The sequence below is a fragment of the Globicephala melas genome, chromosome 5 (genome assembly GCF_963455315.2).
Source record: "Globicephala melas chromosome 5, mGloMel1.2, whole genome shotgun sequence".
Taxonomy (NCBI): domain Eukaryota; kingdom Metazoa; phylum Chordata; class Mammalia; order Artiodactyla; family Delphinidae; genus Globicephala; species Globicephala melas.
In genome coordinates, this window is record NC_083318.1 from 2058030 (window position 1) to 2078587 (window position 20558).

At 46.7% G+C, this 20558-nt stretch overlaps 1 protein-coding gene across 6 annotated transcripts in view; it reads left to right on the plus strand.

Moving 5' to 3' along the window:
- The window catches only part of HTT (huntingtin), a 168339-nt gene that overhangs the window by 21436 nt on the left and 126345 nt on the right, over positions 1-20558 (plus strand). For 2 of the 6 annotated variants that reach the window (XM_030876768.2, XM_030876770.2), the window contains exon 1: positions 11330-11715. The exons of 2 other annotated variants lie outside the window; for them this stretch is intronic. In XM_030876768.2, the coding sequence (XP_030732628.1) occupies positions 11489-11715 (227 nt within the window). In that variant the 5' untranslated portion in view covers positions 11330-11488. Of the gene's footprint in view, positions 1-11327; positions 11716-12193; positions 12267-20558 lie in introns of those variants that run through there. 2 more of the 6 variants (XM_030876774.2, XM_060298908.1) reach the window with 2 other exon arrangements.

Consider the following 20558-nt stretch of genomic DNA (forward strand, 5'->3'; position numbering starts at 1 on the left):
TGAATTAAATCTATCAGGTCTGTTATGTCATTTAAAGCTTCTGTTTCCTTATTTATTTTCATTTTGGATGATCTGTCCCTTGGTGTAAGTGAGGTGTTAAAGTCCCCCACTATTATTGTGTTACGTTGATTTCGTCTTTTATAGCTGTTAGCAGTTGCCTTATGTATTGAGGTGCTCCTATGTTGGGTGCATATATATTTGTAATTGTTATATCTTCTTCTTGGATTGATCCCTTGATCACTACGTAGTGTCCTTCCTTGTCTCTTGTAACATTGTTTATTTTAATGTCTATTTTATCTGATACAAGTATTGCTACTCAAGCTTTCTTTTGATTTCCATTTGCCTGGAATATCTTTTTGCATCCCCTCACTTTCAGGGGAAAAGATATGTGTCCCTAAGTCTGAAGTGGGTCTCTTGTATACAGCATATATATGGGTCTTGTTTTTGTATCCATTCAGCAAGCCTGTGTCTTTTGGTTGGAGCATTTAATCCATTCACGTTTAAGGTAATTATCAATATGTATGTTCCTATGACCATTTTCTTAATTGTTTTGGGTTTGTTTTTGTAGGTCCTTTTCTTCTCTTGTGTTTCCCACTTAGAGAAGTTCCTTTAGCATTTGTTGTAGAGCTGGTTTAGTGGTGCTGAATTCTCTTAGCTTTTGCTTCTCTGTAAAGCTTTTGATTTCTCCAGCGAATCTGAATGAGATCCTTGCCGGGTAGAGTAATCTTGGTTGTAGGTTATTCCCTTTCATCACTTTAAGTGTATCAGGCCACTCCCTTCTGGCTTGTAGAATTTCTGCTGAGAAATCAGCTGTTAACCTTATGGGAGTTCCCTTGTATGTTATTTGTCGTTTTTCCCTTGCTGCTTTCAATACTTTTTCTTTAATTTTTGCCAATTTGATTACTATGTGTCTCGGCATGTTTCTCCTTGGGTTTATCCTGTATGGGACTCGCTGCGCTTCCTGGACTTGGGTGGCTATTTCCTTTCCCATGTTAGGGAAGTTTTCAACTATAATCTCTTCAAATATATTCTCGGGTCCTTTCTCTCTCTCTCTTCTCCTTCTGGGACCCCTATAATGTGAATGTTGCTGTGTTTAGTGTTGTCCCAGAGGTCTCTTAGGCTGTCTTCATTTCTTTTCATTCTTTTTTCTTTATTCTGTTCCACAGCAGTGAATTCCACCATTCCGTCTTGGAGGTCACTGATCCGTTCTTCTGCCTCAGTTATTCTGCTATTGATTCCTTCTATTGTAGTTTTCATTTCAGTTATTGTATTGTTCATCTCTGTTTGTTTGTTCTTTAATTCTTCTAGGTCTTTGTTAAACATTTCTTGCATCTTCTCGATCTTTGCCTCCATTCTTTTTCCAAGGTCCTGGATCATCTTCACTATAATTATTCTGAATTCTTTTTCTGGAAGGTTGCCTATCTCCACTTCATTTAGGTGTTTTTCTGGGGTTTTATCCTGTTCCTTCATGTGGTACATAGCCCTCTGCTTTTTCATCTTGTCTATCTTTCTGTGAATGTGGTTTTTGTTCCACAGGCTGAAGGATTGTAGTTCTTCTTCTGCTGTCTGCCCTCTGGTCCAATTCTTTTTATTAGTCTTTTCAAAGGACCACCTCTTGGCCTGGTTATACTTCTCTGCCTTAATAGTTCTCTGATGCTTTCAAATAGATGATTTTTAAAATTTTGTCCCCTAGTTTCCTGGTCCTTAGTGGGAGTAGGGTTTGTCTCAAATTGCCTAGTTCACCTCCCAGTGTTGGAAGGTCTCCTGCAGAGGCAGGGCGTGGCTGTGGCTCATCGTGGGTGCAAGGACACTGGCAGCAGAAGCTCCGGGAAGCACTCTTTGGCGTGAGCCCTCCCAGAGTCTGCCATTAGCCCCACCATATATAAATGGTCTTAACTCGTCAATTAAAGGGAGATTTTCAGATTGGGTCACAAGGCAAAACCCAACTCTGTGCTGTATCTGAGACACACCTAAAACAAAGTGAGTGAGAAAGGTTACAATTCAACCATTGACAATGTATATCAGGAAAACGCAAACAAAAATAAAAGCAGCAGTCACAATCTTAGTATCAGACAAGATGGAATCCGGGCCACAAAACGTTAAGCCAAGCAGAAGGGGCATTTTGTAATCGAAGGTACAATTCTCAAACAAGATGAAATGGTCAGAAATAACTTCACCAACAGCCATAGCTTTCCCAAAGCAGAGCTGAGAGGTTTGACCCAGCTGTCAGTCCCAGACAGATCAGACCGAAAGAGCATGGTAAGGTGCATTTTATGAACATGTGTGTATGTGGATGGATGGATGGATAGATAGATAATGTATTGATGTAACATATAGGTAATACATTCTATATTGATACTAAAAAATGCACTTTCTTTCCAATGCCCATGGAACATTCATGAAAAGGGACCGTATATTGTGGCACAAAGAAAATCCTCATGGGGACTTCCCTGGTGGTCCAGGGGTTAAGACTCTGTGCTCCCAATGCAGGGGGCCCAGGTTCGATCCCTGGTTGGGAACTAGATCCCACATGCATGCCGCAACTAAAGATCCTGTGTGCTGTAACGAACATTTCACACACGTCAACGAAGATCCTGTATGCCTCAAGTAAAACCTGGCACAGCCAAATAAATAAATAAATAAATATCTTAAAATATATTCTCATAAAAAAGGGGGAAACAATATCCTAACAAAAAATTTAAAAAGATTTAAATATAGTCGAGTATGTGATTACAAATGCAGTAAACTTACAAATTAATAACAAAATCAGAAAACAAACAGGCCTTGGCACCTGGAAATTTAATAGCCTCTATTAAAGTTCTCTTGGGCCAAAGAGGATATATAATGCAAAACTGCAGAACAACAGGACTTATATATTTGATGCATGGGATACAACTAAAATATAGTGCTCATGGAGAAAATGTATAGCTTTTAATTATATCAACAAAAATAAGTGCCTGGAAATAAATGAATTTGGCCTCTAACTCATAAGGATTGAAAAATACATTTAGGAAAAGCAGAAGGAGGAAAGTAATAGGGAAAAAACAAACTAATGGCTAGGGCTTCCCTGGTTGCGCAGTGGTTAAGAATCTGCCTGCCAATGCAGGAGACAGGGGTTCCAGCCCTGGTCCGGGAAGATCCCACATGCCGCAGAGGAAATAAGCCCGTGCGCCACAACTACTGAGCCTGCACTCTAGAGCCTATGAGCCACAACTACTGAGCCTGCACTCTAGAGACCGCGAGCCACAACTGCTGAAGCCTGAGCACCTAGAGCCTGTGCTCCGCAACAAGAGAAGCCACTGCAATGAGAAGCCCACTCGCTGCAACTAGAGAAAACCGGTGTGCAGCAACGAAAACCCAATGCAGCCAAAAATAAATAAATAAACCAATTAATTAATTAAAAAGTTCACGCTGACTTTTTTTTTTTTGTGGCTATGTTGGGTCTCTGTTGCTGCACGCGGGCTACTCTTGGTTGCGGTGTGCAGGCTTCTCATTGCAGTGGCTTCTCTTGTTGTGAAGCATGGGCTCTAGGCACGTGGGCTTCAGTAGTTGTGGCACATGGGCTCAGGAGTTGTGGCTCATGGGCTCTAGAGGGCAGGCTCAGTAGTTGTGGTGCACGGGCTTAGTAGCTCCGCGGCATGTGGGATCTTCCCGGACCAGGGCTCAAACCCATGTCCCCTGCATTGGAAGGTGGATTGTTAACCACTGTGCCACCAGGAAAGCCCCACACTGACCTTTAAAAAACAAGTCTATACCAACTTCTTTTATGAATATTAATGCAAAAGCCCTTAAAATATTAGCAAACAGTATCCAGCAACACATTAAAATTACTACATCAAGGGACTTCCCTGGTGGTCCAGTGGTTAAGACTCTGCACTTCCACTGCAGGGGGCATGAGTTCGATCCCTGGTCGGGGAACTAAGATCCCACATGCCACACAGTGCAGCCAAAACAAACAAACAAAAGTACTACATCAAAATAGTGGGTTTGTTTTAATAATGCATGGATGGTTCAATATCAGGAAATCCAGTAACATAATACATCATGTTAATAGATCCAAAGCAAAAATAAAAGATCATTTTCATAAAGGCATTTGACCAACTTCAACCCACTTTTTTACACAGTCAATAAAATACATTTGACCCTTGAAGAACACAGGGTTTGGGGTGCTGACCCCCGCACAGTTGAAAATTCGCATATAATTTTATAGTCGGCCCGCCGTATCCATGGTTCCACATCCGAGGAGTCAACCCCAACCGCGTATTCTGTAGTACTGTGGTATTTACTGAAAAAAAGCCTCATATAAGTGGAGTTGTGCACCTCAAACCCATGTTGTTCAAGGGTAAACTGTAGATCAATCAATGCTTCTTTATCATAATAAAATATATTGACCATCCAGAGGCAGCATCTTACCTGATGAGGGTTTACTCTGGAGGCATTCATGTTAAAATCAGGAATAAGAGAAGGATGACCACTCTCAATAGCATCCTATTTAATATTTATAGGAGGAACTTCCATGTACAGCAAGGACGGACTAGAGAATACGGATCTACCCTCCTGATGAAAATAGCTAATAAAGCTCGGCAAATATCTACGTCAAGAGAGTCAGCAACTTTCAGGGCTGAAAGCCAGGAGAGGGTGGCACCTAGAGAGATGAGCCGAACGCTAGGGCTCCTCCTGCTTTGGGGGGGTTGGAGTCCTGAAACACCCGAAAGGCTGAGCTAAGCTCAAGGCTAGGAGAGCAAAAACCAAATCCAGGGCAGGCCAAGACTGGGGGCCCGGCCAGTTCACACTCCACTTCCGGGTCCAGCCCACCCAAGAATAAGGGTGACCTGGAAGAAAACCAGCTCTCTAAAACGGGTGGCCTGGACTTCCCTGGTGGTCCAGTGGTTAAGACTCTGCACTCCCAATGCAGGGGTTGCAGGTTCAATCCCTGGTCAAGGAACTAAGATCCCACATGCTGCACGTGCAGCAAAAAAAAAAAATAAAAAATAAAAAATAAAATGGGTGGCTCAGAGGACTCCGAAACTGGAATTTGGATTAACATGACCTAGAACTTCTAGTGTCCCAAGGAGAGTAGCATTGCAAACAAAAATCTTGCCTGGAGGAAGAAAATACCCTAAGCTGTAAATCTCTTCTATAATAATTTTCAGATACGATGTCCAGTATATAATCAAAGATAACCAGGCACATGAGATGAGGCAAATGAATGAAAATTAGCCAAAACTTCAGACATGAAAAACATTCCCTTGGGACTTCCCTGGTGGTCCAGTGGTTAAGACTCTGCACTTCCACTGCATGGGGCACGGGTTCGATCCCTGGTCAGGGAACTAAAATCCCCCATGCTGTGCGACACAGCCAAAAAACAAACAAGACCAAAAAATTTCCTTAGAGGCTCTAGATAATGGAAATATGTGAGACACAGACTCTTAAACACTGTGCTCACTATGTTCAAGGAGAAAAGTTGCTTAGCTTGACAATTTTGACAGGAAGCTAGAAACTATTTATAAAAAGTGACATAGCATACTTTAGAAAGAGATATAAATTCCAGTCCTGAAAACTACAAACTTCCAGAACTGAATGGTTAACATTAAGGGTTCAGCAGTAGAATGGAAACAGCTAAAAAGAGAACTAGTAAAATAAATCAGATGAAACTATCCAGAATAAAGCAATGAGAGGAAAAAAAAAGAAAATAGAAGATAGGTTGTGGTGAGAACACCAGGAAGAGAGAAGAGAAACGGGCAATATTTTGAGACAATGACCGAGCAGTTTCCAAAACGTGGAAGCCAGTAGTCCACACGTTCAGTAGCCAACTATTTCCAAGCAGATTAAATGAAGAGAAATTCTACTGTTAAACCAAGCCGGGGTGATAACAAACACCATAAACAACACATGGTGCAGCCGCAAACTGGAGCCAGTGGGGGAACTTGGGAGGCCAAAGGTCATCAGAAGAAGCACCTGTCAAGAGGGAGGAGATGTGGGGATATATGTGTATGTATAGCTGATTCACTTTGTTATACAGCAGAAACGCACCATTGTAAAGCAATAATACTCCAATAAAGATGTTAAAAAAAAAAAAAAAAAAGCACCTGTCTCCCGAGCTCTTTGCATCCCACGGAGAGTTGTGTTAGCCCCGGGCCCGGATGGCCACAGTATAGGTAGTGCCCCAGGAGAGGGACCTTGCTCCCTGTCATTCTGTGTATTTATAGGGGAATTGGAAGGGGACGGGGAGTCCCTGGCCAATCCTGCAGCCATGGCAGATTTCAGGCTGTGGGGGAATGGCTCTGCTGGTGAAAAGACCATCCGGATCCCGGACATCTTTCACCAGGGGAACGTGTGCTTCCAAGACTTTCAGAACTGGTCTTGGCCGGTCTTTTGGGCCCTTCCTGCTGAGCAGCCTATGGGGAGATCACTCGACAGGATCCCCAGGGGCATCCTGTAACAAGTGATTGTCTCCTTACACACCCAGACATGGCACGCTGAAACCACAGAGAGCCAAAGACAGAGAGAAAATCTTAACAACAGTCAGAGGGAAAAAGACACTTACCTCCAAGGGAGCAAACATTAAGTCAACTGATTTCTCAACAGTGAGAATGAAAAGCAGAAGACGTGATGTCCGGATCTGTAATCTGCTGACAGAACATACCTGCCAACCTTGAATTATATACCCAACCAAAAATCCACTAGGAATGAAGGCGAAAAAAAAAAAAAAAAGACATTTTCAGATAAACTGAAACTGAGAGGTTTCAGCAATAGAAGATCCACTGTAAGAGAAATTCTAGGGTGTTTTCCAGGCAGAAGAAAATGATCCAAAATGGAAGATCAGAGATGCAGGCACGGATGAAGAGTAACGAAAATGGTACATCTGGGAGTCAATTTAAACAAGAGCTCACTGTTCAAAACAACAGTTACTGTATCTATATCTTTGGCAGTTTGTGTACTTATGTAGAATTAAAATAACGTGGCAATAATTCCCTCTAAAGTGAGAGAACCCCTTGGGGGTGACTGGTGGGAGGCCACCAAAGCACCCTCAGGAGTTGCCAGTCCACTCAGCCTATTCCTCATGGCGCTGCTTCACGTTTCCTTTTTCTGACCCAAGGCCTCACCCCCAATGAACTCCCACCTGGTTTTGGATTTAGGGCAGGTGCCTGCCCCCCAACTGGAGTGTACCCCGTTTGTGGGTGTGTTGGGTTCCCTCTTTTCCTGGGCAGAATCAGTCACAAGTGTGTTGCAAGGCTTTCATTTTTAGTTCTCCACTCAAACTTTTACATGTTTTTCCCCTGAGTAGTACACATTCATTGCTGAAGATTTGAAAAATACAGAAAAGCACCCAGATTAAATTTCCTGTAATTGCCCTGCACAGAGAGAGTCACTGTTTTAGACTCGGTGAGCAGGTCTCTTTCTATTTATGTATCGTTTTTCTTTAAAAAGAGGGGTGATCGTGCTATACACAGTAGTGTAACCTGCTAATGCATTGCACACCTTTTTCCATGTCATGAATGCTCTTCTAAAACAGGATTTGAATAACTGCACAGTTTTGTCATATGGATATATCGTGCTTCATTTAGCTAATCTCCTGTCCATGTTTCCTTTTGTTTCTTTTGGTCCTAAATATTGCTGTAACCAGTGACCATCCTGACACACAAGTGATTCTTTTCTGAGGATAAATTACTGGGAGTGCATTTGCCGTTCAGAGGCTACGTTCATTTTAAGGCTTTGGAGACAAGAAGCCAAACTGCCTTCCCAGCTGTGGAATCTTTGATTAGTCTGCGACGATGCCAAACTTTTCTCTGAATTAAAAAAATCTGCCTTCTGGACGGTCCCTTTCAATAGGCTTTCCTCTAAGACCTCTTGTCAGGGGTATAGTAAGTTCTCAGCAGACGAGTTTCTTCTTGCCTCAGCTAACACAGCCTGATCTGTTGTGGCCATATAAGGTCTCAGTGACTCATACCCTCTCTGGACTGGTCAGAATTTGGGTTTAGGAGCCCATAAACAGAATAATCCAAAGTAAAAGTGGCTTAAACAACATGGAATCATGGGGCTTCCCTGGTGGCGCAGTGGTTGAGAGTCCGCCTGCCGATGCAGGGGACGCAGGTTCGTACCCCGGTCCAGGAGGATCCCACATGCCGCGGAGCGGCTGGGCCCATGAGCCATGGCCGCTGAGCCTGCGCGTCCGGAGCCTGTGCTCCGCAACGGGAGAGGCCACAACAGTGAGAGGCCCGCGTACCGCAAAAAAAAAAAAAAAAAAAAAAAAAAATGCAATTACGTTTCTCTCCTATAGATATTTGTCTGTGAGAAGTCCAGAGATGGTCTGGCCAGGCTGGAATGGCATCTCCACCCAGTCCTGCCAGCTCCATTGTCCTGGGATGTGGCTTTCATCCTCATGATCCAAAATGACTGCTCAAGTGCCAACCACTATCCGCCCATTCCAGGCAGCAGGAAGAAGACAGGTGTACCCCTTCCTTTTAAGGAGATTTTCTAGAAATAACACACGTCACTTCTGCTTACATCTTACCAGCCAGAACTTGCTCAGTCACATGGCTACAGCTAGCTAAAAGGAAGGAGGGAAATGTGGTGGAAAAGTGCCTGGATAAAAACTGAAGTCCTACTATTGAAGGTCAGAGTGGCTATTAGGAGACAACTCTACTACTTAGTGTGATGGGCTGAATTGTGTCCCCTGAAAATTCATACGTTGGGTCCTAACCCCTAGCACCTGAGAATGTGACTATATTTGGAGAAAGTGTCTTTAATGATGTAATTAAGATAAAATAAGGTCATGAGGGTGGGCCCTAATCAAATATGACCATTGTCCTTTAAGAAAAGAGGATTAGGACCCAGACGTGCATAGAAGGAGGAACATGCAAGGACACAGGGAGAAGACGGCCGTCTGCACACCAAGTAGAGAGGCCTCAGAAGGAACCAGCCTGCTCACACCGTGATCTGGGACTTCCAGCATCCAGGACTGAGAGGATAAATTCTTGTTATTTGAGCCCCTCATTCTGTGGAACTTTGTTAGCGCAGCCCTAGCGAACTAATACACTTACCTGTTGCTGTGTAACCAATCGCATGGTGGCTTAACAACACAGGATCTCACAGTTAATGCAGATCAGGAATCTGGGCACAGCTTAACTAGGTCCTTCACTCCCTGGTCTCTCAAAAGCCTGCGTTTAAGTACCACCTGCCTCTCACTTGAAAGCTCAACTGGGCAGGGATCCACCTCCGAGCTCATGTGGTGTTGGCAGGATTCAGTTCTCCCTGGGCTGTTGGCCGAGTGGGCCTCCCAACATGGCAGCCTGGCTTCAAGAACGCGTGTGCAAGCCAAGAAGGTGCAGACAGCCAGCAGGACGGAAGGCTCAGTCTTTTGTTACTTAATCCCAGGAGTGCCACCTTTGCCTATTAGAATGTTAGAAGTGTCAGTGAAAATTCAATTAACAATCAAGTTAAGAAGAAAATAGAGAATTTTATTCAAGCCAAAATGAGGATTATAAGCCAGAAGGCAGGCTCTCAGAAGCTCTGAGAGCTGTTCTGCCTGGTAGAAGTCCAAGACACAATCATATATATATATATATTTTTTTTTTTTTTGCGGCACGCGGGCCTCTCACTGTTGTGGCCTCTCCCGCCACGCAGCACAGGCTCCGGACGCGCAGGCTCAGCGGCCATGGCTCAGGGGCCCAGCCGCTCCGCGGCATGTGGGATCTTCCCAGACCGGGGCACGAACCCGTGTCCCCTGCATCGGCAGGCGGACTCCCAACCATTGCGCCACCAGGGAAGCCCAATCATATATATTTTTGAGACAAAGGCTCATACATCACAATGACATACTGACATTTTACAGAGAGTTCACCGAAGATACATAGTCCAGGTAAAACTCTTACAAAGTGCGCAGTCAGTACGGCCCCCTCCAGAGTTGGGAAAGAATGCTAACCTTGTAAGAAGTTCCACTGCTAGGTCAGAAGAAAGGAAAAGTTGATCTTTACGGTCCCGCAGGCGTTCCCATCTTGGAGGAGGTCTGGTTAACGGGTAACGCAGATGCACACTGCACAGTAGGGAGGGAGGGGGCCCAAACGACATAGAGAACTTTCTGTTCAAACTTTTTTGTCTTGCTGTAAAATGTAAACCTTAATCAGAAGCCAGCCTCCAGTGACAGCCCACTCTCAAGGGGAGGGGACTATACAAGGTGGTGGTCTCAGGAGGGGGGGTCACTAGGTCATCCGAGAAGTCTGCCAACCACAGTCCCTGACAGCCTGGAGCCCCGTCATTGTGGCCTGTCCTGTGAGGGCTGGCACATGGCTTGGCCTGTGGACAAGGGCCTTTATTAAATCAGGGAACTGGGACCTCAAGGCTTGTGGCAAGTTTCTCTGAGGTCCTTCCCCTGAAGCGGGGGCAGTCGCTGTCCCCTTGGAGACAAGGCTTCCTGTGGCGATGCTGGGTTCACCTGACTGGTTTGGGACAACAGGGTCTGAAATTAGGCGGAGACGTGGCTTGTGGCCTAGAACAGGTCGCTGCCCTGAGTGGGCTCTGGAGGCTTCATGCTGCTTGCCCCAGGCGGCTTCTCTGAGGGCCACCCACTCCCTGCGGGCAAGCGGACGCTGCCCCTCTGCTTGCTCACTGCCGCCCCTCCGGGTGGCGAGGCTCTGGAGCCCGGGACCCTCCCACGCCGGCCGGCCTCGCTCAAGGCGGGGCACACCCTTGGGCCGGGCAGTCATGCCGGCGGGGCAGTCTCTGGGGTCAAAGCTGCTTCTCGCTGCACCAGCCACGGCCTCTCCGGGCAGCAGGCACCGACCAGGCAGGTTTTTACCACCCGTCCCTGCCCCAGGCCCTCTGCCAAGTTCCTCAGCTCCTCCTCGGGCTGCAGACTGGCTCTCCAGGGCTCCGCTCCTCTCTGGGGGCCACACCTGGGCTCCCGCCTTGAGGGTCCTCTGGCTCCGCGCGGGGCGACCCACTTCCCCCTTCCTCCTCTGCAAGGCTGTCCCGTGAGCCCTCTCTCCGCCCGGGCCGCTGGGTGAGCAAGCACCCACGCAGGGTCTCCGGCTCCGAGTCCACGGCCGGCCCTCCCCGCCACCCGCCGGGCGTCGGCCGGGGTCTCCTCGACTAGGGGCTTCTTCCCGAGGGAGCATGACGCTCACGACCGCCCCGCCCCTCCTCGCCGCGCCCCTAGTCCGCGCCCTGGAGGAGCGCTGGGGTCTCCGTGGTCGCGGCGGTCCTAGAAAGCGAGACGGCGGGCGCGGGAGACTGGCTGGCGCCGCGCCCGGCCAATGGCGGAAGCCGCCGCCTCTGGCTGTCAATCTCGCCAGCCTGGCCCCGCCCCACGACGGAGCGTCGCGGGACGCAGGGCCGCGGGGGCTGCCGGGACGGACCCAAGATGGCCGAGCGCTTCGGTTCCGCTCCTGCCCGTGCCTCCGAGCCTCATTCATTGCCGCGCTGGTGAGCGGAACCGCGAGCAGGTCCGAGGGTTCCGGGGGCTGTTCCCGCGGGGCGGGAGGCCGCCATGGCGACCCTGGAAAAGCTGATGAAGGCCTTCGAGTCCCTCAAGTCCTTCCAGCAGCAGCAGCAGCAGCAACAGCAGCAGCCGCCGCCGCCGCCGCCGCCTCAGCCTCCTCAGCCGCCGCCGCAGGCGCAACCGCCGCCTCAGCCGCAGTCGCCGCCGCCCCCGCCCCCGCCGCCGCCGCCGCCGCCGCCCGGACCGGCCGTGGCCGAGGAGCCGCTGCACCGACCGTGAGTGCAGGCCCGCTGCAGCTCCCCGGCCCGCGGCGACAGGGCCGCCCCGTGGTCCCCACCCAGTTCCCCGGCCCCGCGTGGGTCTCCGGCCCTCGGCAGGCGCGGGAAGCCTCGCCGGCCTCTCCCGGAGGCGCCGGGGCGGCCCCGGCCCCAGTCCTCTGCTCTCCCGGCTGCGAAGTTAGGGGAGGAACCGGGGCTGTGTTGTGAGCAGAACTTCGCAGATCCGAGGCCGCGTCCCGTCCCTCTCCTCCTGGTCTGAGAGGAGGAGGGCTGGGGGCGCAGGATGCTCCGGGAATTGGAGCCGGAGTGATGCGGGGACAGTGGTGACATCATGCCTTGGGACGTCGGGCTGGAGGGCGGGGGAGCGCGCGCGGCCCAATGGAGAGCCTCCTGCGAGGGCCCCTTTAAGCAGCCTGTGGCTCGGGGCTGCAGCCTCAGGGCATTTCGTGTCGTTCCGGATCCGCAGCAGGATGTTGAGCTTCAGGGAGAGACCGGCTTGTCTCAGCTCGGGTTGGCCTGCGGGCACTTGCATGAGCTGTGATTGCCAAGTAAGCGGTGAACTGACTAGACGGTGGTTGTTCACGCGTGAGCAGCAATAAAACTGGCTTAAATATTAGGAAGAGTTGACTGCCCTTTATTGCCTGTCCTCAGTTGGAAACAAATGACATGTTGCCGAGGGAGAGGTTAATCGCTGGGGGCGAGTGATGTCCCTGTCACGAGTGTCGCAGTCCAGCTTTGCCGGAGCAGTGGTGTCTGCGGACCCCACGCACGCTTCCTGTTGCTGACATGTGCTACTGTTTGGAAGCAGGGGGTCTCCGTTGCTTGTGCCAGGGAAAGTTTTTGAAACAGAAGAAGAGAGACCATTAACGACACCGTCTAAGAGAACCGAGTACTTTTCCCTGAAGTCTTGTGTGCTGGGTGTTCAGCAGAGGTCAGGGTGTGTGCTCTGCTGCAGTTCGGGCCTTTCTTTCATCTCGGGTCATTTTATTTCTGATCTGGGTGTGTACAGGATGGCGTTTAACGAGGAAAGTTTTCGCGAAGCAGCCCCTCCAAGAAGCGTACCTTCTTCAGGCTGATTCGTTTTTAGTAATGTTTTCTTCGTTATGCGTCTGATATGATCCTTGCTGTGTCCTGAGGTTTCATTAGAAACTGAGAATTTGGGGAGTAATTTTGGCTTATCTGTTAAAATAAAATCTGGAAACAAATTAAGGTTTCTGCTAAAAGGTGAAAAACCTGTTTGGATACTGACAGGGGAAAAATGTTGGTTTTTGTTTGTTTTTTAACAATTTGACTTTTCTCTGCAGCAGGTGATTTATAACCATAACTATCCATTCCAGACTTTTATGGTCGTGCTTTTCCTGGAGTTAGATGTCGTGGAAGTCCATGCCCTGGGTGATCTTGTATAAAGGCGGGAAGCACCAAGCAGGGCTCTGGGTGGGAAGGAAGGCCTTACTTCCGTCCCTGTCTGCTTGTTCAAACACTTGGTCAGTCTGAAAATATGCTTTCTGTTTCTTATGCTGATTTGACAGAACCTGAATTAGCTTATCTTCTTCAAAATACGGGTGTAAAGAGGTTTCCTTCTTAAGCCAGCTTGACAAAGTAGATACATTTTGTTTCATTATTGTAAGGAAATGTATGATTGACTTATTTTTAAAATTTAGTCTATCATTTTTGCATAAATAATACATTAACATGGTACAAATTCCAAAATTGCAAAAAGTTAATTAAAATGTCTCTCTCCTGTTCCTTTCTCCTGAGTACCTAACTCCATTCCCAGAGGCAAGCTTCCTCCTTGTGTATCCTACCAGATATAATCTATGTATTATATATATGAAGATAGATTTTAAATTTTTTAAAAACAAAAGTACTTCAGAATAGTAACTTTGAAAGGTTCTTAGCATGCTCTGAAATCAACTGCATTGGGCTTAATTATAGTTATTTTAAATAAAATGCATAAATGTTACATTTTCATGTACTTTGCTGTTGAGAAAGCAAGTATTCATTAATTTTGAGTAACGAACTCACTGCTTACAGATTTGGATCTTGGCGTTTCTGTTCAGATGCTTCAGCTGAAAAATCCATGCCCCAAAGTAAGATTGGCCAAAAGCAATTAGAAAGTAACTGTTCTATTTTTATGGCCCTTGCTCTCTGTGGAACTATGGTGTCACCAGCCACGCTTGGGCTTCAGTTGAAGGATCTGAGTGCCTACTCCCAGCTCAGCATATGGGATACAGGGGTTCCGGGCGGTACTGGCTACAGTCTCAGCAAGGCTGACGTGCAGGGGAGTGCCAGAGCTTGGCAGGGTCCTAACTGCAATTATGAGGCAGTTGACATTGGCCTTTGGCACTTTCTCACTCTCCTTCAGCTTCCCTCCTAGTTTTTCTCTGATTTTAATTATTTGCTGAATGTCTAATGTGTGCCAGCCAGTATCGTAATAGGTGCAGGGCTACAGCCATGAACAGATAAAGCTCTGCCCTCATGAAGCTTACATTTTAGTGAGGGACATAGACCAGAAACAGGATACGTAAGAAAAATACACAGTATGTTGGACGGTGGTAAACAAAGGAGGAACAGCAGCAAAGCAGGGAACGGGGTCTAGGAAATGTCAGGGTTCATAAGGTATTGACGTTTTAGATAGGGTGTCCAGGGAAGGGCCACTGAGATGGTGTCTTTTGAGTAAAGACCAGAAGAGAGTCAGGGATTGCCATAAAGGTATGTGGAGGGGCGTTCCAGGCAGAGGGAGCTGGTCCAAACCCCGCTGATGGAGGAATAGCGAGGCGGCGGTGTGGCCCGTTGAATTAGCGAGAGGGAGACTCAGTAGGAGCTGAGGTCAGAGAGGTAGAGAGAGTGCTGTACCAGATAGATCAGTAGGCCCTCCCTTCAAGGTGGAATAAAGACAGTGGCATTTATTCTACGTGAGGTGGGAGGTTTTGGAGGGTTTGGTCCGAGGAGTGGCAGGATTTGAGTTCCATTTTTCAGTGAATACTGGCTGAGAGCTGAGTGAAGGCAGCATGGTGAGGAGCAGGAGACCAGCTGGGAAGCGAGCCACGTGCCCGGGTGAGATGCTGGCGAATTCTGTCAGGTTGTTAGGGGTGGCAAGGTGGGAACTGACTGAATTTTGAAGGTAGAACCAACAGGACTTGTTCATCTCTGTCTGCTAAGCATGACATAATTTAGCCATAGTTGGTGTTATCAGTTATATTCAACTGCAGGTAACAGAAAACTCTGCTGCCATAACTTAAATAGGAAGGAATTTATTATAAGACAGCAGTGTCTGCTTGAGGAAGCTCACCAGTGATTAGGGACCCAGCTTCTTTCTTATGCTTAACTTGCAGACCCTCATCCTCATTCTTTCCCATTTTTGAAGTTGGGTTGTCTTTTTATTGTTGAATTGTGACAGTTTTCATAATATTCTGGGTACTAGACCCTTATCAGATGCATGATTTGTAAAATGATACTCCCTTTCTTGGGTTGCCTCTTCAGTCTTTTTTTTGGCTGAGCCCTGTGGCTTGTGGGGCGGCTTGTGGGATCTTAGTTCCCCGACCAGGGATTGAACCCGGGCACATGGCAGTGGAAGTGCGGAGTCCTAACCACTGGACCGCCAGGGAAGTCCGTATACAGTCTTGATTACCATTAGGTTTTTCTTTTTTAATTTTTAAAAAAGATTAATTAATTTAGTTTTGGCTGCGTTGGGTCTTCGTTGCGGTGCGAGGGCTTCACATTGCGGTGGCTTCTCCTGTTGCGGAGCACGGGCTGTAGGTGCACGGGCTTCAGTAGTTGTGGCACACAGGCTCAGTAGTTGTGGCTCGCGGGCTCTAGAGCACAGGCTCAGTAGTTGTGGCTCGTGGGCTCTAGAGCGCAGGCTCAGTAGTTGTGGCGCACGGGCTTAGTTTTTCCACGGCAGGTGGGATCTTCCCAGACCAGGGCTCGAACCCGTGTCCCCTGCATTGGCAGGCGGATTCTTAACCACTGCGCCACCAGGAAGTCCCTACCATTAGTTTTGTATCACAGTTTCAAGTCATGAAATGTGAGTCCTCCAACTTTATTCCTTTTCAGGATAGTTTTGGCTATTCTGGGCCCCTTGCATTTCCATTTGAATTGTAAGATCTGATTGTCAGTTTCTACGAAGAAGCCAGCTGGAATTCTCTGATGGGTATTGCATTGAATCTGTAGATCAGTTTGGGGAGTATTGGCACCTTAACAATATTAAGTCTTCTGATTCTTGAACATTGGCAAACATTTTATGTAAATGGTACATCTCTGTAGCAACCATTAAACTCTGCCATTGTAGAAAAGAAGCATCCAGAAGCACTATGTAAGTGAATGTGAGCCTCTGTTCCAATAACATTTTATTAAGGACGTTGAAATTTGTATAGTTTTCACGTCATAAAATATTATTCTTTGATTTTTTTTGGGGGCGGGTGTCAACCGTTTAAAAATGTAAAAACACTTCTTAGACTGGCCGAAACAGGTAGGCTGTAGTTTGTCCACCCCTAGATTAGATATGATAGGACCACTTTGGGGAAGCATTTCTTTTTTGGTTGCTTTCTGTTAACTAGCTTAAAAAAAATTACACATATACGTTGCAACAACGTCTTCAAATAGCACAGAAGGTGGAAAGCAAAGTCTTCCTCCCTGGCTGTCCTAGTCTCATTCCCTAAAAATAACAATTGTTAAGTTTCTTTTGTTTTCTCTGATTTTTCTTTTTTTTTTTTTGGCGGTTCGCAGGCCTCTCACTGTTGTGGTCTCTCCCGTTGCGGAGCACAGGCTCCGGACGCACAGGCTCAGCGGCCATGGCTCACGGGCCCAGCCGCACCGCGGCATGTGGGATCTTCCCGGACCGGGGCACGAACCTGTGTCCCCTGCATCGGCAGGCGGACTCTCAACCACTGCACCACCAGGGAAGCCCGTTTTCTCTGATTTTTTAATGCATATACAAGTCCTTTTTTTTTTTTTTTTTGCATGAATGAGCTCACACTATATTATTTCACTTAGTGTACCAAAGACATTGTTTCATAGCAGTACCTATCATTCTTATTAACTGCTATATAATACTGTAGAATTTCTTTTTAAAAGAGGACTTACGGAGATGTAAAGGCAAAGGTCTTACAGTGTCCTGGCTTTCCTATTCTCTCCTCCTTCAGAGGCCCCACCCCCATTACCTCTGGTCCCTGCAAGTGAGCCAATCACTCAGTAAACTACCTTGGAATGGAAGTCTTATTCAGACAGCAAGAAGGAAAAATTTACACAGTACAAGTTGTGTTAGCTTGAATCAGTTTGGGTGCTAGAATATGTGTTAGAGACGAGATATGCCATAGGTCCTCGCTGCTCAGAGTGTGGTCTCAGGGCCAGCAATTTGGTATCACTTGGGAGCTTATAAGAAGTACAGAATCTCTGCCCTACCTTAGACCTACTGAATCAAGAGTCTGCATTTTAACCAGGTTTGTGAGCAATTTATGTGCACGTTAAAGCTTGAGAACTCCACTGTCGATGATCAGGACCTACTTTTCTGTTGATATAATATAATATAATATAAAATAATATATAATATAAAATTCCATCAGCATTTGGGAGGGAAGACTTATGTTGCTTACATCTGTCCAGGTGTAGCTGAGGCAGTATCATTTCTCTGTCCTAGGGCCATGGAGCATTTGTGTAGCTGTAAAGTAGGTGTAACACTGACACGTAAGCTGTGGTGGCATTAAGAGCTCCCAGCTACTGGGAATGGGCACTTAAGTGGGGACTGGACTAGATGACCTGGAAGGATTCCTTTCAACTGGGTGCCTGTTGTGTGCCAGGGCCTGTTCTGGGCCCTTGGGTTACAGCAGTGAACAAGGCCAGTGGTGTTAAAGACTATGGAGAAAGACAAAACAGAATAAGGGGGAGAGGAGCTTTGTGGTGGTGCTTAGGGTGCGAAGTGCACTGAGAAGGTGATGCTGGAGCAGGGGGAGGGGGGTGGGTATCTGGAGGAGGTGAGGTTGAGGTAGAGGGAACAGATGAGCGGGAGTGCTTTCCATGTTGCAGGAGTAGTAAGGAGACCAGAAAGAGGAGATGAGGGGGAGCCGTTTAGGGCCTGTACCCCAGTATAAGGACTTTGGATTGTACTCTGACCAGATGCTTACTTGTGTAGTCAAACAAGTGATACAGCTTACGATGCTAAGCCAACACCAGATGCTGGCTTGGAAGCAACTGGGTCACTTAGTCATCGCTGATGGGACTATGAAATGGACAGCTACTCTGGAAAACAAGCAGTGTCTTGTAGAACTGAACATACAGTTACTATATGACCCGGCAGTTGCACTCTTGGGTGTTTATCCCGGAGAAGTGAAAACTTATGTTCACATAAAAACCTGTACATAAATGTTTGTAGCAACTTTATTCATAATAGCCAAAAACTAGAATCAGCTTAGATGTCCTTCAACAGGTGAATGGTTAAACTACTCAGCACTAAAAAGGAACAAACTCCTGATAATACATGCAACAACTAAGATGAATCTTGAGGAAATCATGCTAGTGAAAACAGGCAATCCCCAAAGGTTATATACGGGCTGATTCTACTTATGTAACATTTTTGAAATGACATAGTTCTAGGAGTGGAGAGTAGATGAGTGGTTGCCCGGTTAGGGGTGGGTGGAGGTACAGAGTGGAGGGCCAAGGGAGGTGGGTGTGGTTCTCAAAGGGCAGCTCAAGGGATCCTCATGGTGACGGAAGTGTTCCATATCTTGACTCTGGTGGTGGATACACAAACTTACACATCTGATGACATTGTGTAGAACTAAATGCACACATCCGCACAGATGAGTAAAAGTAAAACTGGACATCTAAAGATCAGTGGATTGTATCACTGTTCTGGCTGTGATTGTTTTGCAGAATGTTAGTAGTGGGGGAAACTGAGTGAAGTACACACTGTATTTCTTTTATTGATATTTCTTACAGTTACATGTGAATCTACAATTACCTCATTAAAAACTTTTTTTTAAGAAAGATTTTTAAAAATTTATTTATTTTTGGCTGTGCCAGATCTTAGTTGCAGCCTGTGAGATCTTTAGTTGCGGCATGCAGGCTTCATAGTTGTGGCACGCATTCGGGATCTGGTTCCCTGACCAGGGATCGAACCTGGGCCCCCTGCATTGGGAGTGTGGAGTCTTACCCACTGGACCACCAGGGAAGTACCCCTCATTAAAAACTTTAATTAACAAAGAAGGCCACCCTGGTGGACAGGGAGCAGGAATGAAAGAGGCTATTAAAGTAATCAAATCTGATTGAAGTCATCAAATCAGTGGGGAGGCTGTTGAAGTAGTCAAAGCTGGAGGTGCCGGCAGCTTGTGCCGGGCTGGGAGCAACAGTGCTGGTGGCGAGGAGTGGTCACATGCCTTCCTCTGGGGAGGAAGAGCTGCTGGGATTTGCAGACGGATTTTTTTAAAAATTGAGATTATGATTTACATATCATAAAATTCACCATTTTAAAATGTACAACTTAGTGGTTTGTAATATATTCACAAGGTTCTGCAACCATCACTGCTGTCTAATTTCTGGAACATTTCATCACCCCAAAAAGAAAGCCCCTCTCCATTAGCAGTCAGTCCCCATTTTCCCTCCCCCAGCCCCTGGCAACCATTCATCTATTTCTGTCTCTATGGATTTGCCTGTTCTGGACGTTTCTTGTGAACGGAATCGTACACATGGGGCCTTTTGTGTCAGACCTTTTTCACTTAGCATAGATCGCATTTTGAATTGCACCTTCTTCTGTTAGTAATTGTTACAGTACTCAGTTAAATTACTAGTAAGAAAGGCTTTCACAGCCCTTTTCTGTGATATAGACTGTGTGGTGGGGAAATCGTAGGCCTTGCTTCCCCTAATCAAACAGTACTTTTTCTTTTCGGCCGTGTCGAGCGGCTTGTGGAATCTTAGTTCCCTGACCAGGGATTGAACCTGTGCCCTTGGCAGTGAAAGTCTTGAGTCCTAACCATTGGACCGCCAGGGAATTCCCTTAAGCAGTACTTTTATTTTAAAATTATGTATGAAACATAATTCCAAAATGACTTTGGTGTTCCATTCCTTCTTTAAAAAAAAAAAGATCCAAAAGAGTCCTAATCTTCTAGGAACACTCTCATTAGTATAGTACTTGGTGAAAGTTAGAGAGCAGCTGATGAGGAATCAGAAGACCTGGATGTCTGCCCGGCCATTTACTGCCCTGCTCCTGCAGGCGGAGCAGCCTCTAGACCTCAGTTTTACTCATCGTGTGGGGTGTGTAGGCACCGACTCGAAAATGTGTATGTGACAGTACCTGTGACCACAACTAGCAAGACAAGTGCACGATAGGTGATCGTTTTCAATTCCTGGAGTACTCAAGGCCCTCCCTTGCACACCCTCAACCTGGAATCAAATTTTTCATACATAATTCTAAAAATAAGAATTTTGACGAGAGGGTTTGAATTCCCATTTTCAGAATTAGTTCTTTGATGATCGTTTTAACGTGTTTGTAGTATGCCTGTAGAGTCCTTGATTTTTATATGTTCCTCCTGCTTACAGATGCGTGTTTGTGTACAGATCGCTTCATTACACAGTTGGGGGGGGCTGACTGTGGTTTGTTTTCACTTTGAAGCTGGAGTTAAAATAAGCACGTTTACAAAAGCAGCTGAAGGATCAGGACTGTTCTTACCTTGTTTATCCAGCTCTCACCCTGCTCATCCAGTTCCTGCCTAGAGCAAGGCGGTTCCGTTTTCACCTTAATTTCCATACTTACTCTTCTTGTAGAACAAGTCAGTTTGACAACTTAGTTCATCAGCCTAATTAAATTCCATGGGGGAATGAAATAGTTGTAGTTTTCTTAAACTTCC